This window comes from Cervus elaphus, chromosome 16 (genome assembly GCF_910594005.1).
Source record: "Cervus elaphus chromosome 16, mCerEla1.1, whole genome shotgun sequence".
In the NCBI taxonomy this organism is placed as follows: domain Eukaryota; kingdom Metazoa; phylum Chordata; class Mammalia; order Artiodactyla; family Cervidae; genus Cervus; species Cervus elaphus.
The window spans coordinates 34187519-34210035 of NC_057830.1; the positions used below are offsets into that span (position 1 = coordinate 34187519).

The 22517-nt window shown below is 40.6% G+C and overlaps 1 protein-coding gene across 3 annotated transcripts in view; it reads left to right on the forward strand.

The window, feature by feature from the left end:
* Positions 1 to 22517, forward strand: part of FRMD3 (FERM domain containing 3) — a 326745-nt gene that overhangs the window by 133751 nt on the left and 170477 nt on the right. For all 3 annotated transcript variants that reach the window (XM_043927504.1, XM_043927505.1, XM_043927506.1), the window contains exon 2: positions 16503 to 16607. In XM_043927504.1, coding sequence (XP_043783439.1) covers positions 16503 to 16607 — 105 coding nt within the window. The remainder of the gene's footprint in view (positions 1 to 16502; positions 16608 to 22517) is intronic.

Below are 22517 nucleotides of genomic sequence, written 5' to 3' on the forward strand. Positions count from 1 at the left end.
GAAAAAAACATATATCGCACATTAACGCATTACCATATATTTGGAATCCAGGGGAAATGGTACTGATCTGCAGGGCAGGAATAGAGATTCAGATGTAGAGAACAGACTTGTGGATGTCGTAGGGAAGGAGAGGGAGGGAAAGTTGAGAGAGTGGCATTGACTTATGCGCTGCCATAGGTAAACCAGACAGCTGGTGGAAGCTGCGGCCCAGTGCAGGGCGCTCACCTCAGGGCTCTGTGATGACCTAGATGGGTAGGGTGGCGGGGTGGGGTACCTGTATGCTTATAGCTGATTCAGGCTGTTTATGGCAGAAACCAACACAACATTGGGAAGCAATTATCCTCCAATTAAAAAAGGAAATTTAAAAAAAGCCTCATCACTTCTGTAGTTCTAAGCATGCATGAACTTTCAAGCTGCCCTTCTGCACAGTTTTCCCCTCCTCCTTTCTCCTGGGGAGGAAAAATTACTTCTTGTTGTGAATAAGGCTACCAACATGCATCTTAATAGGGGAAAGAGAGGGGATGGGGATATAAAAGATGAAGCCTTTAGTTCAACAATGGGGCGGGAACTTGGGAGTAAGAGCTTTCACAGCACCTGGAGGGCGCAAGACAATTTGGAGAGGCAAAAGAGGGTTTGGGGAGTGTTGTGGGTTAGACCTTGGATTCTCCTAAATGTTACTTGAAAACACATTCTGGAGAGTTGAATTTCTCTTCAGTACTTAAATGTGTTCGGGTAGGGTGTAAAGACTGAGCCATGTCAACTCCCATGGATGTAATAGGGCTACATGTATATGATCCGCCTGCAAATTCGTCTCTTTGGTCTTGTTTAGTTTTCTTTCTTTTTTAATTGCCTGGATGGGGGAAAGTCTTTCTTTAAATTTCTCCGTAAACAATTCAATGACTTGTTCCAGCTGCTTTACCTCATCACTTTGAATGGACCAAGATCTGACTTGTCAGATAAAGTCTCAGAAGCCAGAGAATCCCTCTGCCCAAGGCTCTTGACAGATAGACGGGAGGGACTATGAAGGGGATCTATGCATAATGAACCTGAATGGGTTTTTTTAATTTTTTTAAACTATTGAGCTCAGTGTAGATATCTGTGTGCAATTTCAGGAGGAAGTCTATCTTCCCTATTAAGCTCCTGGGTGCCTTGAGAATTCCATAAACAGAAATGATCTCTTTGCGCTCCCTGTGTATGAACGGCAGCTCCTAATTGACTATTGCCATGTTTTTCTTAAAGCCCTATATTCTCACATAATTTTTAAAATAATGTGATCAGCTGGTGCTTCCAGGTAGATCTCAGACTCCAAAGTCACTGAATTCCTTAAGTAGTCAGAGATGCCCCAGGTAAATTTGTGAAGATTGCAAAAATGGTGGCAATACTGTAGTTCTAGGTGAATATTTAAAAAATTCTCTTTCAGAGGGCAAATCTAGCATGGTATGCTGATTAAGTTAACTGTCAGACCAACCCTTGTGTGATACATACTAGGATTCTTCTTAAGTATTTCATTTCTTGTCCTTATGGGCACACGGAATTTCATTTCCCAGCCTGGCATGTTGCAGTCCACGGGGTCACAAATAGTAGAACACAACTTAGTGACTGAACAGCAATAACTCCTCTAAAGTTAGGCAAGATTTTTAACTCGCTTTGGCTAATGAGCTGAGGTGACATACTTTTTACTGAAGTAGAGTTGATTTCTACTGTTGTGTTGGTTTCTGGTGTACATCAAAGTGATTCAGTTATGTATATGTATGTGGAACAGTTCTATATATATGTGTATATATATATTTCAAATTCTTCTCCATTATTGTTTATGATATTGAATATAGTTCCCTGTGCTACACAGTAGGAATTCATCTATTTTATATGTAGTACCTTATGTCTCCTAATCCCACACTCCTAATTTATCTCTCCCTACCCCTTCCCCTTTTGTAACCATAAATTTGTTTTCTAGCTCTGCGATTCCTTCTGTTTTGTAAATAAGTTCTTTTGTATCATTTAAAAAAATTCTACATATAAGTGATATCATGTGATGTTTGTCCTTCTCTGTCTGACTTGCTTTGCTTTAGGTTCATCCATGTTGCTACAAATGGCATTATTTTATCCTTTTTTATGACTGAGTAATATTCCTCTGTGTGTGTGTGTGTGTGTGTGTGTGTACCACATTGAAATAACATGTTTCAAAGCAGGCATGGGATTCACCATATTCCCTTCCCACTGCTGTGGTTATTGCTGAAGCTGCTTCCAAGAAGAATTCATCATTTGGAGTCCCTAAGCTATGATGAGAAAAGCCCTCCCCTATCAAATCAGCATCAGCTATGTATTGTAGGCAAGAAATAACCCTTTGTGATATTAGCCCAATGACATGTTGGACTTTTTTTAATGAAGTCATTTTTTTATTTTATGTATTTTTGGGCCGTGTCAGGTAGTATGTGGGATTCTAGTTTCCAGCCATGGACTGAACCTGCACCCCCTGCAGTGGAAGTGTGGAGTCCTGACCTGGACTGCCAGGGAAGTTCCTGGAATTTTTTGTTACTGCAGCTTAACCTAGCCTACCCTGACTGGTATATCTTGGCTCCGATTCTTGATTCTACATCTTGGCTCCAACTCTTGATTTCAAGTCTCAGCTCCAACACTTAAGTTACTTCATTTTAACCTCTCTGAGCCTCAGTTTCCCCATTTCTGAAATGGTTTGGATCAGATTCTCTCTACAGTACCTTTCAACTCTAACATCCTATAATTCTTCCCCTTTTAAATTAAAGTAAGAACCCTCCTGCCAATGCAGGAGACATGAGACTTGGGTTCCATCCCTGGGTCAGGAAGATCCCCTGGAGGAGGAAATGACAGTCCACTCCAGTATTCTTGCCTGGAGAATCCCATGGATAGAGGAACCTGGCGAGCTATGGTCCATAGTGTCACAAAGAGTCGGACACAACTGAAGCAACTTAGCAGGCAAGCATCGCTCCTTTTAATAATTCTGGTCTTTCCTTTCCAGACTAACTCCAGGCTGGAGTTCAAACCTGAATTTTGCCATTTGCTTGCTGTGTGACTTTGGGCAAGTTACTCAATCCCTCTAAGCTCTATTTTCCCCTCCTAAAAAATGGAAAAGCAGCTAGCTCGTGGGCTCATGTGGATTAAATTAAATGCCTAGTTGAAGTAATTTAAATAGTGTGCTCCACAATGCCAGCCAATCAGGGGTCTCTAAGCAAATTCCTGCCCATTCCAATCTCAGAAGAAGAGGTCATGCTCATGTCTGCTCTCCTGATGCTGGGGGCTCAGGGCGACATGAAATCCAGAGGGCTTGGCCTATTTTACAACACCTGTTAGAGAAACAAATGTTGCAGATCATCGGCTAGACTAAGGGAAAAAGCAGGTATTAAGTGAAGATGTACTTAAATTCTGGAAGTATTGATTAATGAAGACAGCTTGAAAGCCCTTTGCTTAAAATCTTGTCTCAGCTACCAGAGTGGAGATTACTTAAAGCTGTACTTTTCCCCTTTGGAACTTTAAATAATGAAAAAGAGATCTTTATGTTCAATTTTATTCTGGATAATTACTAGATTATTTTGTTAAATTTATTTCCTTGGTCAGTCTCCTGAGTTGCAAGTTTTATGTTCATATCCCCTGAGGCTCTCTGATGGTTTCCTCCTCCCCTCACTTCACCCTCCCCCCACTTTCCCTTCCTTCCTTTTTAGGTTAATAGACTCTGTTTTAGAGTAGCTTTACATTTACAGAAAAATTGAGGAGAAAGTAGAGTTACCATACAACCATCCCCTCCCCTCCTAGTTTCTCCTGTTACTACCATCTTGCATTAATTAGTGTGGTACATTTGTTAACTTGATGAACCAAGAGCGATACATTATTATTAACTAAATTCCCTAGTTTATATTAGGGTTCCACTTTGTTATATAGTCTATAGATTTTGACAGATATGTCACATATCCACCACTAAGTGTCATACAGAATAGTTTCAGTGCTCTAAGATTATGTTTCACCTGTTCACGCCTCCCTCCCACCTCAGTTCAGTTCTGTTCAATCGCTCAGTCGTGTCCGACTCTTTGCAACCCCATGAATCACAGCACGCCAGGCCTCCCTGTCCATCATCAACTGCCGGAGTCCACCCACACTCATGTCCATTGAGTTGGTGATGCCATCCAACCACCTCATCCTCTGTCGTCCCCTTCTCCTCCTGCCCTCAATCTTTCCCAGAATCAGGGTCTTTTCCAATGAGTCAGCTCTTCCCATCAGGTGGCCAAAGTATTGGAGTTTCAGCTTCAACATCAGTCCTTCCAATGAACAACCAGGACTGATCTCCTTTAGGATGGACTGGTTGGATCTCTTGCAGTCCAAGGGACTCTCAAGAGTCTTCTCCAACACCACAGTTCAAAAGCGTCAATTCTTCGGTGCTCAGCTTTCTTTATAGTCCAATTCTCACATCCATACATGACCACTGGAAAAACCATAGCCTTGACTAGATGGACCTTTGTTGACAAAGTAATGTCTCTGCTTTTCAACATGCTGTCTAGGTTGGTCATAACTTTCCTTCCAAGGAGTAAGTGTCTTTTAATTTCATGGCTGCAATCACCATCTGCAGCGATTTTTGAGCCCAGAAAAATAAAGTCAGCCACTGTTTCCCCATCTATTTGCCATGAAGTGATGGGACCGGATGCCATGATCTTAGTTTTCTGAATGTTGAGCCTTAAGCCAACTTTTTCACTCTCCTCTTTCACTTTCATCAAGAGGGTCTTTAGTTCTTCTTCACTTTCTGCCATAAGGGTGGTGTCATCTGCCTATCTGAGGTTATTGATATTTCTCCTGGCAATCTTGATTCCAGCTTGTGCTTCCTCCAGCCCAGCATTTCTCATGATGTACTCTGCATATAAGTTAAATAAGCAGGGTGACAATATACAGCCTTGACATACTCCTTTTCCTATATGGAACCAGTCTGTTGTTCCATGTCCAGTTCTAACTGTTGCTTCCTGACATGCATACAGGTTTTTCAAGAGGCAGGTCAGGTGGTCTGGTATTCCCATCTCTTTCAGAATTGTCCGCAGTTTATTGTAATCCACACAGTCAGTAGCCACTGATCTTTTTACCATCTCTATAGTTTTGCCTTTTCTAGGATGTCATTTGTACACAATATAGTAGGTAGCCTTTTCAGACTAGCGTCTTTCACTTAATAATGTGCATTTAAGTTTCCTTTCCCTGGTGGCTCAGATGGTAAGGAATCCTCCTGCCAATGCAGGGGACCTGTGTTTGATCCCTGGGTTGGGATGATCCCCTGGAGAATGAAATGGCAACCCACTCCAGTATTCTTGTCTGGAGAGTTCCATGGAGAGAGGAGCCTGGCAGGCTACAGTCCATGGTATCACAAAGAGTTGGACACGACTGAGTGACTTTCACTTTCTTCTTTCATGTCAGGGCTTAAAAGCGAATTTCTTTTTACCACTGAATATTATCTCATTATATAGATGTACTAGTTTTTTATTCATTTATCTATTGAAGGACATCTTGGTTGCTTCCAATTTGGGGAAATTGTGAATAATGCTGCTATAAACACTTGTGTTCACATTTTTGAATGGCCAGAAAATTTTTACTCATCAGGGTAAATATCTAGGAGTAAAATTACTGGATTGAGCCTACATTTAACTTCGTAAGAAAAAGCTAAACTGTCTTTCAAAGTGACTGCACCGTTTTATGTTTCTGTCAGGAGTGAATGAGGGTTCCTGTTGCTCCATGTCCTTGTCGGTATTCAGTGTTGTTGGTGTTTTGTATTTTAGCTATCTAATAGGTATGTGGTGGTGTCTTGTTGTTTCAGTTTGCAATTCTCTAATGACATGCATTGCAGAGCATCTTTTCATGTGTTCTTTGATGAAATGTCTGTTAAGGTCTTTTGCCCACTTTTTAAATTGTCTATAACTTATTGTTGAATTATGAGTGCTTTGTGTATATTTGGATACAAATCCTTTTTCAGATTTGTGTTTCACAAACACTTCAAATCTTGGCTTGTTTTTTCATTCTCTGAACAGTTTTCTTTTGCAGAATGAATGTTTTAAATGTTAATGAAGTCCAACTCATCAATTTTCTTTCCATCATCAGTTATGCTTTTTGGATTGTATATGAAAAGCCACTGAAAACCCAGGTCACCTAGATTTTGTCCTATATTTCCTTCTGGAGGTTTTGCAGTTTTGTGGTTTACATGTAGGTCTATCATCCATTTTGAGTTAATTTTTTAAAGGTATAAGTTCTGCATCCAGATTCTTTTTTTTTTTTTTTTACATGTGTATTTCTAGTTGTTCTAGCACCATTTGTTGAAAAGACTCATTTCTCAGTTGGACTGTCTTTGCTCCTTTGTCAAAGGCTAGTTTACTATATTTATGTGGGTCTCTTTCTGGGCTCTGCTGTTATGGGCTCTTTATTCTGGTTTCTGCCTTATTTGTCAGTTACCCTGCCAATACCACACTGTCTTGTTCACTGAAATACTGAGCCCACAGGCAGCAACTACTGAAGTTAAGTCAGTAGTTGAGTAGTGTCAGTCCTCTGACTTTGCTCTTCATCAATATTGTATTGGCCATTCTGGATCTTTTCCCCTTTCTGTAATAACATTAGAATCAGATTGTTGACATACAGAAAGGAATTGCTGAGATTTTAATTGGGCTTGCGTTGAATCTGCAGCTCAAATTGGGAAGAACTGATACCTTGACAATATAGAATCTTATCTGCATGAACATGGAATAGTTCTCCATTTAGTCAGATACTCTTGTTCCTTGCATCAGAATTTCATAGTTTTCCTCACACAGATTTTGTACACATTTGTACCAGTGTATTTAATGTTTTTGGTGGTAATGTAAATGGTGCTGTGTTTTCAATTTCAACTGACAGTTGTTCTTTGCTAATATATAGGAAAGCAATTCACTTTGGGGAGCTGCGCTGGGTTTTCACGGCTGCACGCGGGCTGTCTCTAGTTGTGGTGTGTGAGCTTCTCATGGCTGCGGCTTCTCTGGTAGAGCCCAGGTTTAGAGTGTGCGGGCTTCAGTAGTTGCTGCCTGTGGGCTCAGTAGTTGCAACACACAGGCTTCGTTGCCCTGCAGCACGTGGGATCTTCCCAGACTAGGGATCAAACCAGTGCCCCTGCATTGTAAGGTGGATTCTTCACCCCTGGATCACCAGGGAAGCCCGCAATTCACTTTTGTATATTTTGCTTTGTATCCTGCAACCTTGCTATAATTACTTTTTAGTTCAAGGAAATTTTCTTTTGTCTGTCCTTTTGGGTTTTCTACATAGACAACCATGTAATCTTCAAATAGAGAGTTTTATTGTCTCCTTCCCAATCCATCTGCCTTTCATTTACTTCTTTTATTTCTTTATTTGGCTGCACCAGAGTTTAGTTGTCTTTTATTTCCTTCTTACTGCATTAACTAGAACTTTCAACATGATGTTTTAGAAGTAGTGAGGAGGCTGTCCTTGCCTGTATCTGATCTTAGTGAGGAAGCATCTAGTTTTTCTCAGTTAAGTATGATGTTAGCTGTTTTGCAGATGTTCTTTATCCAGTGAAGAATCATTTCATTTTTAATCATTGGCTATAATAACCGAATCAAGCAGACTTGCTTTTAAATATTGACTTTGCTACTTTCTAGCTGTGTTGACCCTGAATAAGTTAATTACACTTTCTCAACCTTGGATTCCTTAGCTTGAGATTAAAAACAAACACACACACACACACACACACACACACAACAAAACACTTTTGAAATTGTGGAAAGGATTGGAATTGGAAAACTCTAAAATCATTCAGAGGTTCAGTTAAGTGGCTAAGTTGTGTCCGACTCTTCACAACCCCATAGACTGCAGCATGCCAGGCTTCCCTGTCCATCACCAACTCCCGGAACACTCATTCAGAGGTGAGTGCCTTTAAAAATTGGGGCTGACAGTGGCGCTCAGCCCGGAAACAGGAAGAAGAGTGAAAGATGGGGAAGAAAGAACCTTTTGAGTACTGGGCAGTGGTAGAAATCGCTAAGAACAGTGGACACATCAATTATGATTCCCCAAACATTGGGATGGATCTGTGTGCCAGTCAGAAGAGAGACAGCCCTCTGACTGAGTGCAGACACACAGCCCATCCTTTAGGATGAAAGCTGTGAAACCCTGGGGAGATAACTGAGGTGGAAAACACTCAGAAGAAAAGCAAAGAGATGGACCCATTACTGACTAAACCACTCTCCTGCTCAGTCACCTTGGCCACCCTTTAGAAGACGCCATTCAGGACTCGGGCAGAGGAGTGAGTGGCCAACCTGTCCTGGCTGCTTATCTTCTTATGGATACAGCTTTCTTTTATTTCTTCCATAGGGCCCCTTTATCTTCCCCAGCCTTGATACAAGTAAGCTACTAGCTGTGAGGATGGCAGTGTATTTCTGTCTCCTCAGAGTGTGTAGACGCTACCACAGAACTGAGGTAATGGGTTTTGACTCTCTACCAAAGACCCTGGTGGGTCTAGGTGGCCACTTTTGTCTGGCCTTTACTTTTAGCCAGATACTTGTTTTCAGGCAGTTTTTTTTTTTCCCAGTAAATATCTGGCTTTAGTATTTGTTTTGTTATTTTCTAGCCTTTAGGTCACTGCTACAGTCATAATTATGCTATCCTTTCCCCGACATTATAAATATGTATTGTTTACAAAATGCCTTTAATCAATCTAGCCTATATTTTTCTAATTATATTAGCCATAATATGCTGATTATTACTATAAAGGAGATAAATATTCAGAATTAGGTCTTCAGCTTCTTGAAACCTTGGTTTTACCTTTTATATTTCTGAAAATAATGACACAAATGAAAAACTTTTAATTTCTGTGTAAGAACCACAGATTGAACCATGAGAGATTCCTCTATACTTGTTTTCCTATAAATTTCTCTTCATTTAAACAGCCTTAATATTACTTCTTTCCTCACTGTCTGAGGATGATGCAATTTTCTAAATATATGTCACAGCCAGATATTAAATACCAGTTACTGGCTGCAATAGGAAGGAACAATTAACAAAGTGATATATCACTTGCTATTTAAATCCCAATTATAAAAGCTAATTCCTTTCTAATATGATACTCTGTTTTGGTTAAAGCTGTGGTGTCTCCCAAACAAAATGTATGAATTTACACACATACACTTGAACTTTTTAAGCATAGATATAAACAGCATTTTTTAGGTTATTCAATCAAACCATATCTTTCTTAAATCAACAAATGCTTATTCTTCACAATAGAAGCAAAACTGTTCAGTTTGCCAGTTTCTAGTTCTATCTTTCATTTATCTGCCAATGAAAGTGAATGGATTGAGGCTCTTAATTCATGCAAGAAATGTAACCACCTATTCCTAGAAAGACACTCATGCATGCATGCATGCTAAGTCACTTAAGTTCTGTCTGACTCTTTGCGACCCCATGGATTGTAGCCCACAAGGCTCCTCTCTCCATGGGATTCTCCAGGCAAGAATACTGGAGTGGGTTGCCATGCCCTCCTCTAGGGAAATCTTCCTGACCCAGGGATTGAACCCACATCTGTTAGTTTCCTGCTTTGATAGGCAGGTTCTTTACCACCAGCACCACCTGGGAAGCCCAGAAGACATGCTCCTGGCAGCAAACTGACTGTGCGGTTGCTGTTTTGGGCCTCACCATTGTCTAGAAGACCCATTTGGAGTCTCTAATGGGAAGTGGATTCTTCCTTCCCAGGTGGAAGACCTATCAGAGACTGACAAGGCTGCTTTTCCCTAAATGTGCAGATGTGGGGGCCGCCCCTTCTCAAGAGCAGCTCCTGCAAGTGAAGAGTTCCAAACAAAAGGGCCCTTTGAACAAGAAACTCACAACCTTTATTACTAGAAAACTAGGTCTGGCAGCCCCACTTCTGTTTGTCAGAGAGGGTTCCTGGGGTGCCAGCCCCAAAATGAACTGTTTCCAGCATTCCGGTCTGTACTTCAGATTCTTCAGACCACTGCCTGCTCCCCTCATCTCAGTGATCCTCCCTGCAGTCTGGCCTGTGTTGGGCCCTTCTTCCCTCCAAAGGTCCTAGAACTTGCAGTGGCTGGACAGCTTCAGAGGGCAGCTCAAACCTGTGTCCAATGAGGACCTTTCCTGGCTATGAGGATGCTTCTGAGCAGTTAAAGGAAAATTCTTTCAAGGAACCCTTTCAAAAGCCTCTAGTTTGCCTCAGATTAGGGTTGTAAACACATTTCTCTAGGGGCTAGAGAAGTGAGGGAAGTGGAAGACTGGGTGATGATATGTGGAAATGTTGTAGATTACAAGGTTCCCCCACCATAGAAGAGGCAGCGATCCTGAGCTGAGCAAACCTTCATGGTCTACCTTCCAGACCCTCTACCTTTTCAAGAGCAGCCAGCATCCAGATATCATGTGCAGTCTCCCAGTTTAAAGACACAAAAACACCATGCTGGCCAAATAAAACCTCTTGGTAGATGGACTTAGCTCTCTGATTCTTTAGTCAGTAACCTCTGACTGTGTTTCACATCAGCACAGTTATTCTCCCTGTCTCTTCTGCTTGGCTTGAGGCACTGGTTTACCTCCTCACCAGAGGCAACATGTTGAGCATGATAAGCAGAAAGATAAACTTGTACTGTCAGAAACAACAAGGAATTTTGTTGGCATCCTTGGAAGTTCACACTTAGGGTCAGCTTCCTGATTGATGATCTGCAAACAAAAGCTCCACTTTCCTTGTAAATAGTTTGGTTTCAAAATGGCTGCAGCAGTTCCAGGCCTCAGGCTTTTATGTAACAACATCCAGAGTGAACAGAAAGTCTCTTTCATAAGCTCTTTAGAAGAGCAAGTGAGAACCATCTCAGAAACGTCAGTCAATTGCTCCTCAGGTCTCATTGGCCTAAACTAGGTCATGTGTCTTTTGCTGAACCAATCAGATAAGGGAAGTGAGAAAACCCTTTCACTAACTGAGCTTGAGTCTGGAAGGTAATAGTGGCTTATAGTTTCCTGAGGCTCATGTTCTTTGTGTCCACCTGTGTTTGCACATAACGTTTATGCACATTCTTGTGCATACCTGGACTGAACAAAATCTGGGTTCTTTTAAGAAAGACAAAGGGGTGTATGAATGCTGGGCAATTAACCGGTGACATCTATGCTAATGTGGTTTGTATTTTATAAGACTACGTCTCTCTAGATCTGGTATAATGGTTGATAACCCAGTGCTTCTTCCTGCTAGGGTTCAAATTCTAGTAACTGGGGCACTTGATACTGTTCCCTAATCCCCATACCATTGTTTTCTTCTGTCTCTACATAGAGAAAAGGGGGAATATTGCAAACTGGGTTCCTACAACTGCTTGGGCATAGATGTAGGACCTGGGTTTGACACACAAACTTAACTTTTCTGAGTCCATTTAAAAAATCTGTAACATGGGGAGAACATGAGTTACCTGATAATCTACCTGTCATTAGGAGATTAAATGTATGTAACACAGTTCTTGGGGTACAGTAAGTGTTCAGTATACAGTAATTATCATTATTATATTCATACCTTCATTCCTGAAGTTACCTATTCAAACCCTAAATATTGGTTTATAGCAACACATTAAGTATTTTGGGGATTGGTACTCTTTTTCTCATTTAACCAATAGGTAGCAAAATGTCTTGAATATATGTATGTATAACTGAATCACTTTGTTTTACATGTGAAACTAACATAACATTGTAAATCAACTATATTTCAACAACATTTTAAAAATTTATATAAAAAGGAATTCTTCAGCAAAACAAAAATCTTGACCTGAAGTTTTAGGAATTAGGGATTGAAATCTGCCATACTTTTTCACTGAAGACAAGCCATGGCTGATTTAGTCAGTGGATTTTTCATATTTAAGCACAAATATATTGTTGTTTTAACTTTGTCATTGAACCAGGGAGTTGAAGTAAATGCATCATCAGCAACTGATGACAAGAGGAGTTAAGCAAAAAAAAAAAAAAAAAAAGAGTTCTTTGTCTCTTTGTTCACTTTTTCTCCCATAGAGGCCAATTCTCAGAAGTGAATACTATTTCTCTTAACTTCCTTGTATCCTGGCTTTGAAACTGGAGACAAAGATTTAAGATTATGATAATTCTTGTTATTACTAGTAATGATATCTTACATTGGTATAGTACTTTACAGTTTGCAAAAATGCTTTCATGTTTTACAAACCACAGATTTTTAAGGGCTGTGAGATTATAGATTGTGTTTTGCTCATTATTTTTCTCTAATTTCTATCCCAATGCCTGTTGTATGACAGATGTTTAACAAATATGTGAATGAGCCTCAAATTAACCCGGTGGGGTAGATTTGGAAGTTATCATTGTTATTCCCCTTTCATGCAAGAAGAAACTAAGTCTCAGATTTCATGATTTAAGGCTTTCTAGTACAAACTTTGAGGTGAGAAGGAGAGAGGGATTTTCTGAAAAATAGTCTAGTTTTTGACTGAAAATTAGGTTCTTTTCTAATCTGTGAAAGAGAACCCTGAGAAAATGCGGGATTACTGGAAGAAGTTCAGGGATCACATGCAAAATAAGGATTGTCAAAAAAATGGACAGAGGAGGTGGAGAGAGGGCCCAGCCCCCTTCACTGTTTGAGGCTCTTGGTATAAAGAGACTCCACACCAAACCCTCAAACATGGCAGCCTGGTTTAGGTCAGTGTGTTAAACTCTGGTGAGAAACTAGTACTGGATCTTGTTCCCCCAATCTGATTTTGACCAATACTTGTAGAAAACACAGTAAAATAAATTACTACAATTTCTCCACATATGATGGCCCAGTAACAAAGATTTTACATTCTAGCAAGTCCATAGAACACACCTTGACTGGATTGGTTTAGATTTTTAACACACTAAAAATGTGGTAAAGAATCCACTTGCCAATGCAGGAGGCGATCCCTGGGCTGGGAAGATCCCCTGGAGGAGAGCATGGCAACCCACTTGAGTATTCTTGCCTGGAGAATCTCATGGACAGAGCAGCCTGGTGGGCTGTGGTCCATGAGGTCACGAAGAGTCAGACATGACCGAGGAACTGAGCACAGCGCACACAAAAATGTTAAACAGCAATATTTACAGTATTTTAGGATAGTCTTTGTAAGTGTCAATTCACAGTGTGCTGTAGGTTGTGTGGGCCAGTTTTGGGATGCAAGTTTGTGTATGGTAAACTGATTCTTTTTTCAACCCTGAGACTATATAACTTCCTTTAGAGATGCCATCAAAAGTCTGTATTTCAGATGCTTTCTTGAGGTGTGGACCATACATCCTGCTGACCTTTGTAGAAGGCCCTGCTCACACATTTGTGCCCTACTGTTCTCCGCGTGTGTGAAATGCTGTTGTGATTAATAAATCACAACTTGTGTAACAGCTCTAAGGAAGCTAGTTGATTTCTCTTTACTCTTCAGTTGGTACTAAAAATATAACTGCTGTCTTGTGGGAGAATCAATGAAATTTTGACATTAAAAAGAAGTCTTTATATTAATACTTGAAATCCTTGGTAACCACTTCTCTGTGTAGACCTTGAAGGATTGGGGTGAAAGTCAACTAATTCTACTATGTTTGAAGAATCTCTAAAAATAGGACTAGGTGTCTTGCCTGAGACTCACTGTTAGTTTCCAGAACCGAGGTTTTCCATGAGAGAAAGCAGTGCCTCATTTTTTTGATTCAGTAACACTCAGTGTGCTAGACACTGGCTTAGGTAGACACTAAGAGTGTCAACAATGGCCTTTACCATCAGAAACCTCAGGAGGAAACCAATGGAAGGTCTGAGTCATTCACCAGAGCTCTAGGGGTGAGAGGTGTGGGGTAGTACCAGCGATCACCCCTAAGCTCATTCGCTGAAGTGAGGTGTGTGGAACTGGCCGCTGGACTTCTACACCCTTGCATTACTGATCCCTGGACAAACTTTTCCAACTCTTGATACTGGGCCCAGGTGGTCTTTTTGTTTAGGCAAGTGCTGGGCTTCATGCATAGAAATGAGACTGATAGGAATTTCCATGACTTAAGAGCATTGTCATGCTCTCCAGGCAGGAGTGGAACAGAGCAGAACATGAAGATGTAAACTGGCTTCCTTGGCATGAGGAAGCAACACAGAGCATCTAGAGATAATGAGATTGGCTGACAACCTGCAGATTCTGTTTCTGTTTCAGATTTTGGGCAGTTTCTGTTCTCTAGGCTGGAAAAACCTTTGATCTTTCTGACTGAGGAATAGACAATTCACAGGAGAAAATGGGCATTTTTTTTTCTTGAGAAAAAAATGCACCTTCTGGATACAGATACAATTTTTGCACTTTTCCCATATTGGGAAAATTTCTCTAGCCCAGTGCTTCTCAAACTTGAATGAGCGTGTGAATAACTGAGAGATCTTGCTGAAGTGTAGGTTAGGTTCACTGGGTCTAGGACAGTGCCTGGAATTCTGTGTTTCCAACAAGCTCCCTCCTAAGTGATGCTGAGTTTGCTACAATATTGCTGCACTGAGAGTGGTGCTCTGAGGAGCAGAGACCTGGAATCTGCGCCGAAGCCTAGATCCACGGGAACTGGCCTCATCTCTTTGGTGGGAGGCATTGATCCCTGTTTCCGATGCAGTTGTATTATGCAATCACTACATTGTCTATAGTGGTGTTTCCTTCTCTCAGGGTTCTTAAGTAGTCAGAGATATTGCTTTAGAGTATATATTGGTTGCTGTGCTTAATCATTAAAAAAATCTTTGTTGTTCTTTGGAGTACTACATCTTCTTCAAGGCACAGTGCTATCAGTTGCTGTCTTGCACAATCAAGGCCTGTTCGATCCCCCATCATTACAAGGCATTGCCTTAACCCATAGATCTTGTGTGTCTCGCATATGTTGAGGGTAGTCCACCATAGTCAATTCTGCTGTGGAGAGCTTGGCAATCTAATCATAGAATGTTAAACTTGTGTTACGTTCAGTGATTTGATCCTGCAGCTGTATCTAAGATGGACAGGTTGCAGAATAAATCTTTGAAAGGTACTATATCCATTGATTATATTCTGGACATCAAATTTAGTTGTCATCAGATATAGCTTGTCATTTGAGCATCCTGGTTTAAAAACTATTACAGAAATCGATCCATTTTGATGTTTTGTCCCTTTTGAGCTACATCAAATGGGTTCTCTTAGAAAGAAAGAAAAGGTTAAAAGCTCATCCAAATTTATATTCAAAGGTGATTTCAGGAAAATTGAGGCTTCATATCACAGTATGTGCTTATAAGCACTAATCCTTTGTTCAGTGCACTGCATCCCAGGCCAGTGAATGACTTCTTCATCTGGTGGTAGTGGTTTCTAATGAAAAAATAATCATGTAGCATAGACGAAACCAATCTTCTGAAATTGTTTTAAAGTGGATTGAAAGAGTGGCTCACTTAAGGTCTCTGATTTCTTCATTTACTTTTGTAGGTCACATTTCATCCCTGCAACATTCCATGGGTCTGTCAGCAACTTTGATTGAAGCAGAAAGTTATCAAATATCCTGGTGAGGGCTTGGAAGGGTCCTTGCTATTAAGGAGTTTTGTTGTAATGGTATTTATCTTAATCAGATTTGGCTGATACGTCTCTTACTCATAGAACTTTAGAGGGAAAAATCAGCTAACCAACTTAGAATCTAGTCCAACCAACTCATTTTACTGATGTGGAGACAGCTGGGAAGTTTGCTCAAAGTCACCCAGACCTGTCTCTGAATCCCAGTCCTGGGCTTCCCCCCAACCCCTGATCTACCACATGCTTTTGTATGTTGATTTACGGATGTGACATGTCTGTGTTTTCTACCTTCCCTGATGGGAACTGGGGTGGTTCCACTGATACATTCATTGCATTTCCATACCATCTAGACCCTGTGTCCTAGCAGGGTCGCAGTAGGTTCACCAATGCTCTAGAGAGGCAAAATGACACAGAGCCCAGATTCTGCAGCCTGGTGGTCTAGGTCAGATCCTGCTTTGCTCAGTACATATTTTGTGACTTTGGGCAAGCCACTTAACCTCTCTTTAGATATAAAATGGGGACCTTCCTTGTAGGGCAATTGTGAAGACTGAATGAATGAATACTACAGAACAGTTGGAGCAAGTAGCCAGATGTGTAGTATGTGGAATTGTGTGTGGTTTTGCAAACTATGGATCTCTACTAGGCATTGAGCTGTGAAATCAGTGTTCTAAATCATTAATAGCATTCTAGAAAGTAAATGGCAATACTAGAATTAAATAGTCAAGAGTGCTGCATCTATGCAGGGCATTGTTTGGTGTTCTTTTGGTTCCTTTTTTGGTTTCCCTTTGGTTTCGTGTGTGTGTGTGTGTTTGTAAAATGACTCACAGTGTGAAAATGAATTTCTCACTGTGGATTGCACTCAAGAGTTTGGAAGCCCTGCTCCAGAGATTGGAATGAGTGAATTGATTTCTGTACATGCGGACCTATCGGGGTGAATGAGGCACATGTTAGACATGAATGTACAAGGCAAGCTCTGACTGAAACATAAACGTGCTTCTTTTGCAGAGGGAGACCAAAGGGCAGTTTCTTATTGACCACATCTGCAACTACTACAGTTTGCTGGAGAAGGACTACTTTGGCATTCGTTATGTGGACCCAGAGAAGCAGCGGGTAAGAGTTGACCATCATCTAGATTCATTTTGGGGAGGCACTCAGCCTTTGAGGGTGCTGAATAGGTTCTTCTTAGAGCAGTTGTGATGTATTTGACCTCATAATTATTGATCACATGGTTATTGACCAGCCCAGGGCATGTGTATATATGTCTGTGTGTGTATAAGAGTTTGGCACCATTCTCACTGGGCTTATTGAGGCAGGGGGAAGGGAAATTTAACCTTAGGCCTTTCCAGAAAGCTGCTCCCACCTGACTGAAGAGAGAATGTTGTGCTCTTTGAACCCAGAGTTTGCTGAAGCTTCTCAGACAGTCGTTACATAAAATCTCATTATAGAGAAAAAGCCACCTTTCACTATAAAAAGTCATTGTCAGAGCAGGTAACAGGAGGTTATTGCCTGATGGGCACGAGGTTTTCTTTTAGGGTGATGAAAATGTTTGCCAATTGATAGAAGTGATAGATATACACCATTGTGAATGTTTTAAATGCCACCTAAAATGTATCCTTTAAAATGTTATGTTAGTGAGTATTGCCTCAATTAAAAAAAACTTTGGCAGATTAGGGGTAAAGTTACTTTGAAAAGTGTTAGTTTCTCAGCTGTGTCTGACTCTTTGTGACCCCATGGACTGTAGCCCCCCAGGCTCCTCTGTTCATGAATCTGGATTCTCCAGGCAGGAAGACTGGAGTGGGCTGCCACTTCCTCCTTCAGGGGATCTTCCTGAGACAGGGATCGAACCTAGGTCTCCTGCATTACAAGCAGATTCTTTACCATCTGAGCCAGCAGAGAAACCCAAAAGTTACTTTGAAAGCTTTCTCCTTGGGAACCACCAAATTTGACAGCCCCCATTGTATTTCTTGGAGTAGGAAATGGCAACCCACTCCAGTATTTTTGCCTGGAGAATCCCACGGACAGAGGAGCCTTGTTGGGCTACAGTGCATGGGGTCACAAAGAGTCAGACATGACTGAGTGACTGAGTGTATTGTATTCCTGTTCGTGGACACATGTATCCTTCCTGGCCTCTGTTGGTTCATGAGTAGTCTCACTTTTTGAGTTGGGGGTACCAGTCTAAGAGTGTTCAGGTATGACATCTGCCAAACTCACAGTGATATGTGTCCCTCACATTGAAAAGACCCCAGGATTCTCCATCCCAGCTCCTGCCACCTAGGGCTTCTCATTCCTGCATGGGTCCCAGCTATGCCTAAAAAGGCCCTGTATCCGCTCCAGTCTCTGCTCTTACCCTGCCCTACTGATAAGCATGGCAGTGTGTGAAGGGATCAGCTGGGGGTGACTACCCTTTTTAATTTGCTCTCCTCCTTACCAGTGGCCCTGGTCATCTTCGTATTTCTTTTTCCCCTCCTAGTTCTTGGACCTTATACAGTGAGGGAGAGGCTCACAGAGTGTATTTTTGTAAAGGAGGGGGATATTGAAGGGATAGATTAGTTTTCTGAAACATGGAGAATCTTATTTGCATTTCAGTAGGACCTTATCTTCTTTTTTTTTTTTTTTTTTATGTCTCTCTTTTTTTTTTTTTTTTTTTAATTTTTTTATTAGTTGGAGGCTAATTACTTCACAACATTTCAGTGGGTTTTATCATACATTGATATGAATCAGCCATAGATTTACACTTATTCCCCATCCCGATCCCCCCTCCCATCTCCCTCTCCACCCGATTCCTCTGGGTCTTCCCAGTGCACCAGGCCGGAGCACTTGTCTCATGCATCCCACCTGGGCTGGTGATCTGTTTCACCATAGATAGTATACATGCTGTTCTTTTGAAACATCCCACCCTCACCTTCTCCCACAGAGTTCAAAAGTCTGTTCTGTATTTCTGTGTCTCTTTTTCTGTTTTGCATATAGGGTTATCATTACCATCTTTCTAAATTCCATATATATGTGTTAGTATGCTGTAATGTTCTTTATCTTTCTGGCTTACTTCACTCTGTATAAGGGGCTCCAGTTTCATCCATCTCATTAGGACTGGTTCAAATGAATTCTTTTTGGCGGCTGAGTAAAATTCCATGGTGTATATGTACCACAGCTTCCTTATCCATTCATCTGCTGATGGGCATCTAGGTTGCTTCCATGTCCTGGCTATTATAAACAGTGCTGCGATGAACATTGGGGTGCACATGTCTCTTTCAGATCTGGTTTCCTCAGTGTGTATGCCCAGAAGTGGGATTGCTGGGTCATATGGCAGTTCTATTTCCAGTTTTTTAAGGAATCTCCACACTGTTTTCCATAGTGGCTGTACTAGTTTGCATTCCCACCAACAGTGTAAGAGGGTTCCCTTTTCTCCACAGCCTCTCCAGCATTTATTGCTTGTAGACTTTTGGATAGCAGCCATCCTGACTGGTGTGTAATGGTACCTCATTGTGGTTTTGATTTGCATTTCTCTAATAATGAGTGATGTTGAGCACCTTTTCATGTGTTTGTTAGCCATCTGTATGTCTTCTTTGGAGAAATGTCTGTTTAGTTCTCTGGCCCATTTTTTGATTGGGTCATTTATTTTTCTGGAATTGAGCTGCAGGAGTTGCTTGTATATTTTTGAGATTAATCCTTTGTCTGTTTCTTCATTTGCTATTATTTTCTCCCAATCTGACGGCTGTCTTTTCACCTTACTTATAGTTTCTTTTGTAGTGCAAAAGCTTTTAAGTTTCATTAGATCCCATTTGTTTAGTTTTGCTTTTATTTCCAATATTCTGGGAGGTGGGTCATAGAGGATCTTGCTGTGATTTATGTCGGAGAGTGTTTTGCCTATGTTCTCCTCTAGGAGTTTTATAGTTTCTGGTCTTATATTTAGATCTTTAATCCATTTTGAGTTTATTTTTGTGTATGGTGTTAGAAAGTGTTCTAGTTTCATTCTTTTACAAGTGGTTGACCAGTTTTCCCAGCACCACTTGTTAAAGAGGTTGTCTTTTTTCCATTGTATATCCTTGCCTCCTTTGTCAAAGATAAGGTGTCCATAGGTTCGTGGATTTATCTCTGGGCTTTCTATTCTGTTCCATTGGTCTATATTTCTGTCTTTGTGCCAGTACCACACTGTCTTGATGACTGTGGCTTTGTAGTAGAGTCTGAAGTCAGGCAGGTTGATTCCTCCAGTTCCATTCTTCTTTTTCAAGATTACTTTGGCTATTCGAGGTTTTTTGTATTTCCATACTAATTGTGAAATTCTTTGGTCTAGTTCTGTGAAAAATACCGTTGGTAGCTTGATAGGGATTGCATTGAATCTATAGATTGCTTTGGGTAGAATAGCCATTTTGACAGTATTGATTCTTCCAATCCATGAACACGGTATGTTTCTCCATCTGTTTGTGTCCTCTTTGATTTCTTTCATCAGTGTTTTATAGTTTTCTATGTATGGACCTTATCTTCTATAAAGGGATATAAGACAGTGGCTCAGAAGAAGGAGATTTTGGTTTCCTGTAGCTCTTGCAGGAACCCTTGAATGAACCAAGTATTTACCTGACTGAGAGGAAGGTAGCAGGACACTGTGAGGATGTGGGAGTGCTATGAGATCATGGAGGGGATTTGTATGGTATTTACTGTTGAGTAACAGTGACTCCCAGACTAGCCTTGCAACTAAGTCAGTTTAGGTGTTTGCTAAAATCGGTTAGTATGGACCTTATTCTAGACCTCCTGAATCAGAATTTCTGCGGCTAGGGCCAGGAATAGGTATTTTAATTCATCTTGATTCTAATTTTGATGCAGCCATCCTAGCTTTGACTTCTGACCAGTGTTGGAGACTATGGCATAAAGACATTCATAGACATAATTTCTTATGGCCTATGAAGATATTACTCTTGTATGGAGACAGTTCAAACCTATGTCTCTTGCGTCTCCTGCATTGGCAGGTGGATTCTTTACCACTAGCGCCACCTGGGAAGCCCCATGGAGAGAGAAACCGGCTCAAAAAACATTGTTACTTGCCCAAGTAGCAAGTAGCGAAGTGATGAAGTAAGGGTATGGGTAGCGAGTGATGAAGTAAGTACTTGAATTTAGAATTATGGTTCAGAGTTCCCCTGGCCACACAGACTCTATGAACAACATCAGTCATCTAACCACTGCTATTTTTATGCAAAATTAACAGCCTACCTGCAGAAGTAATTCTAGCTACCATTAGTTGAGCATTTATCATATGTCAGGAATTTTACTCATATGGTCTTTAGTCTTCCCCAGAACACTTCAAGGAAGGGGGAAAGTGAGGCACAGAGATACAGTTACGGCTAGTAATTGTAGGAGGAAGAATGGGATTTAAAACCACGCTATTTCCATTTTATCTTTCAAGTGAAAATTTGAAATACAGCCTAAATTAGGAACCTATGAATCTTTTTGGTAAGGGGCTATACAGAAAATATTTCCAGCTTTGTTTGGTGACTGATAAAGCTTCTGTTGCAGTTCCTAAGTAATTAAATTCTAATGAAACGTGGCCATAGACAGTACCTAAATTAGTGGATGTGTGTGTGTTCCAGTAAAACTTTTTCTCCAATGAAAGTATTTCACAAAAAAGACAACTGGCCATAGTTTGCTGACCCTTGGCCTAGACAATAACTGAATATCACTTAAATGCATAAGCCTTTTTTGTCCCTCTTAAACCTCTCACTGGGGAGATTCTGGATAAAACATTAATAAGCAAAGTCTTTTGAATTGGACTCAGATATACATATGAATTCATGTTCTTAAATATACATAGATAAATACAGAAATAAACATGTCTGTGTATTAAGGTGGAGGGCTAGTATGTATATGTATATTTCCACGTTCCATCCATGGAGGTGGCTCAGAGGCAATGTACTATAGTAGCAATGAGCACACCTAGCTCTCAGATCTTGGTTTCAAATACCATGTTAATAAAAGGAAGAAGAGCTTCTTGTGGAAATGGCTGATTCCAGAGCCAGTATAGGCAAATAACAAGGTGAGCCTGGAGCATCATGTGGCACCAGGAAATTAAAAAGAAAAGTACTCAAAAACCCAAAATGTAGAGCACTAGGAAAGGCACTGAGCCAACATGAAAGAATTGCCAGTGACCAGAACTGAAACAACTGAAGTGGCCAAAACAGTAATAGTATTGAATTATAATCCTTAGAATAAAATAAATATTCATGAGTCCAAACTGATATAAATAAATAACTGAATAGATAAATAAAGGGAGGAGAAGTGGTAGCTCTTCCTTACAGAGCAGTTCCAATTAATAAATATAGAGAGGATGAGAGAAATAAAAAGTTAGTATTAGAGTGCTAAAATAATAATTGCTATGGGCAAGATCCATTGACAAAAGCTAAAATTAGTGGACAAAAGTTTGAGGAGAATCAAGATATTTGTGCAGTCTCAAGGTATCCTTTCCCCCAACCCACCCTCAGCCTGGTATTTTTTTAATTGCAAGAGGAAAAAGAATAACTTTATAGTGGAGAAACTTGGCAGACATCACTTTAACCAAGCGATCAGGATTAACATCAGCAATAAAAAGCCTTACCAACCTCATGGACTCCCAGATACCAAGCACTGAGAAGGGCACTCTTTCTCTGTGGTATTCTTTGCAATAATGCATAATTTCATTCAAATCTTGAGGGAACATCAGACAAACTAAAGGGAGAGACAGTCTCCAAAACAATTCACCCACACCCTTCAAGAATGTTCGGGTCATGAAGGACAAGGAAAGATTGGGAAACTCTCACAGATTAGAGAGCTGCATCAACTAAGACAATGTGGAATCCTGGACTGGATACTGGAACAGAGAAAAGTGTAGGAGTGGGAAAACTGGTGAACTCCAGGTTAAGTCTTTAGCTTAGTTAATAGTATTGGGTTAATATTAGTTTCTTAATTTTGATAATTGCTCTATGGCTATATAAGATGCCAACACTAGAGAAAGATGAGGTACCTCTTCTGTATGTCTAAAATTATTTTTTTAACTTG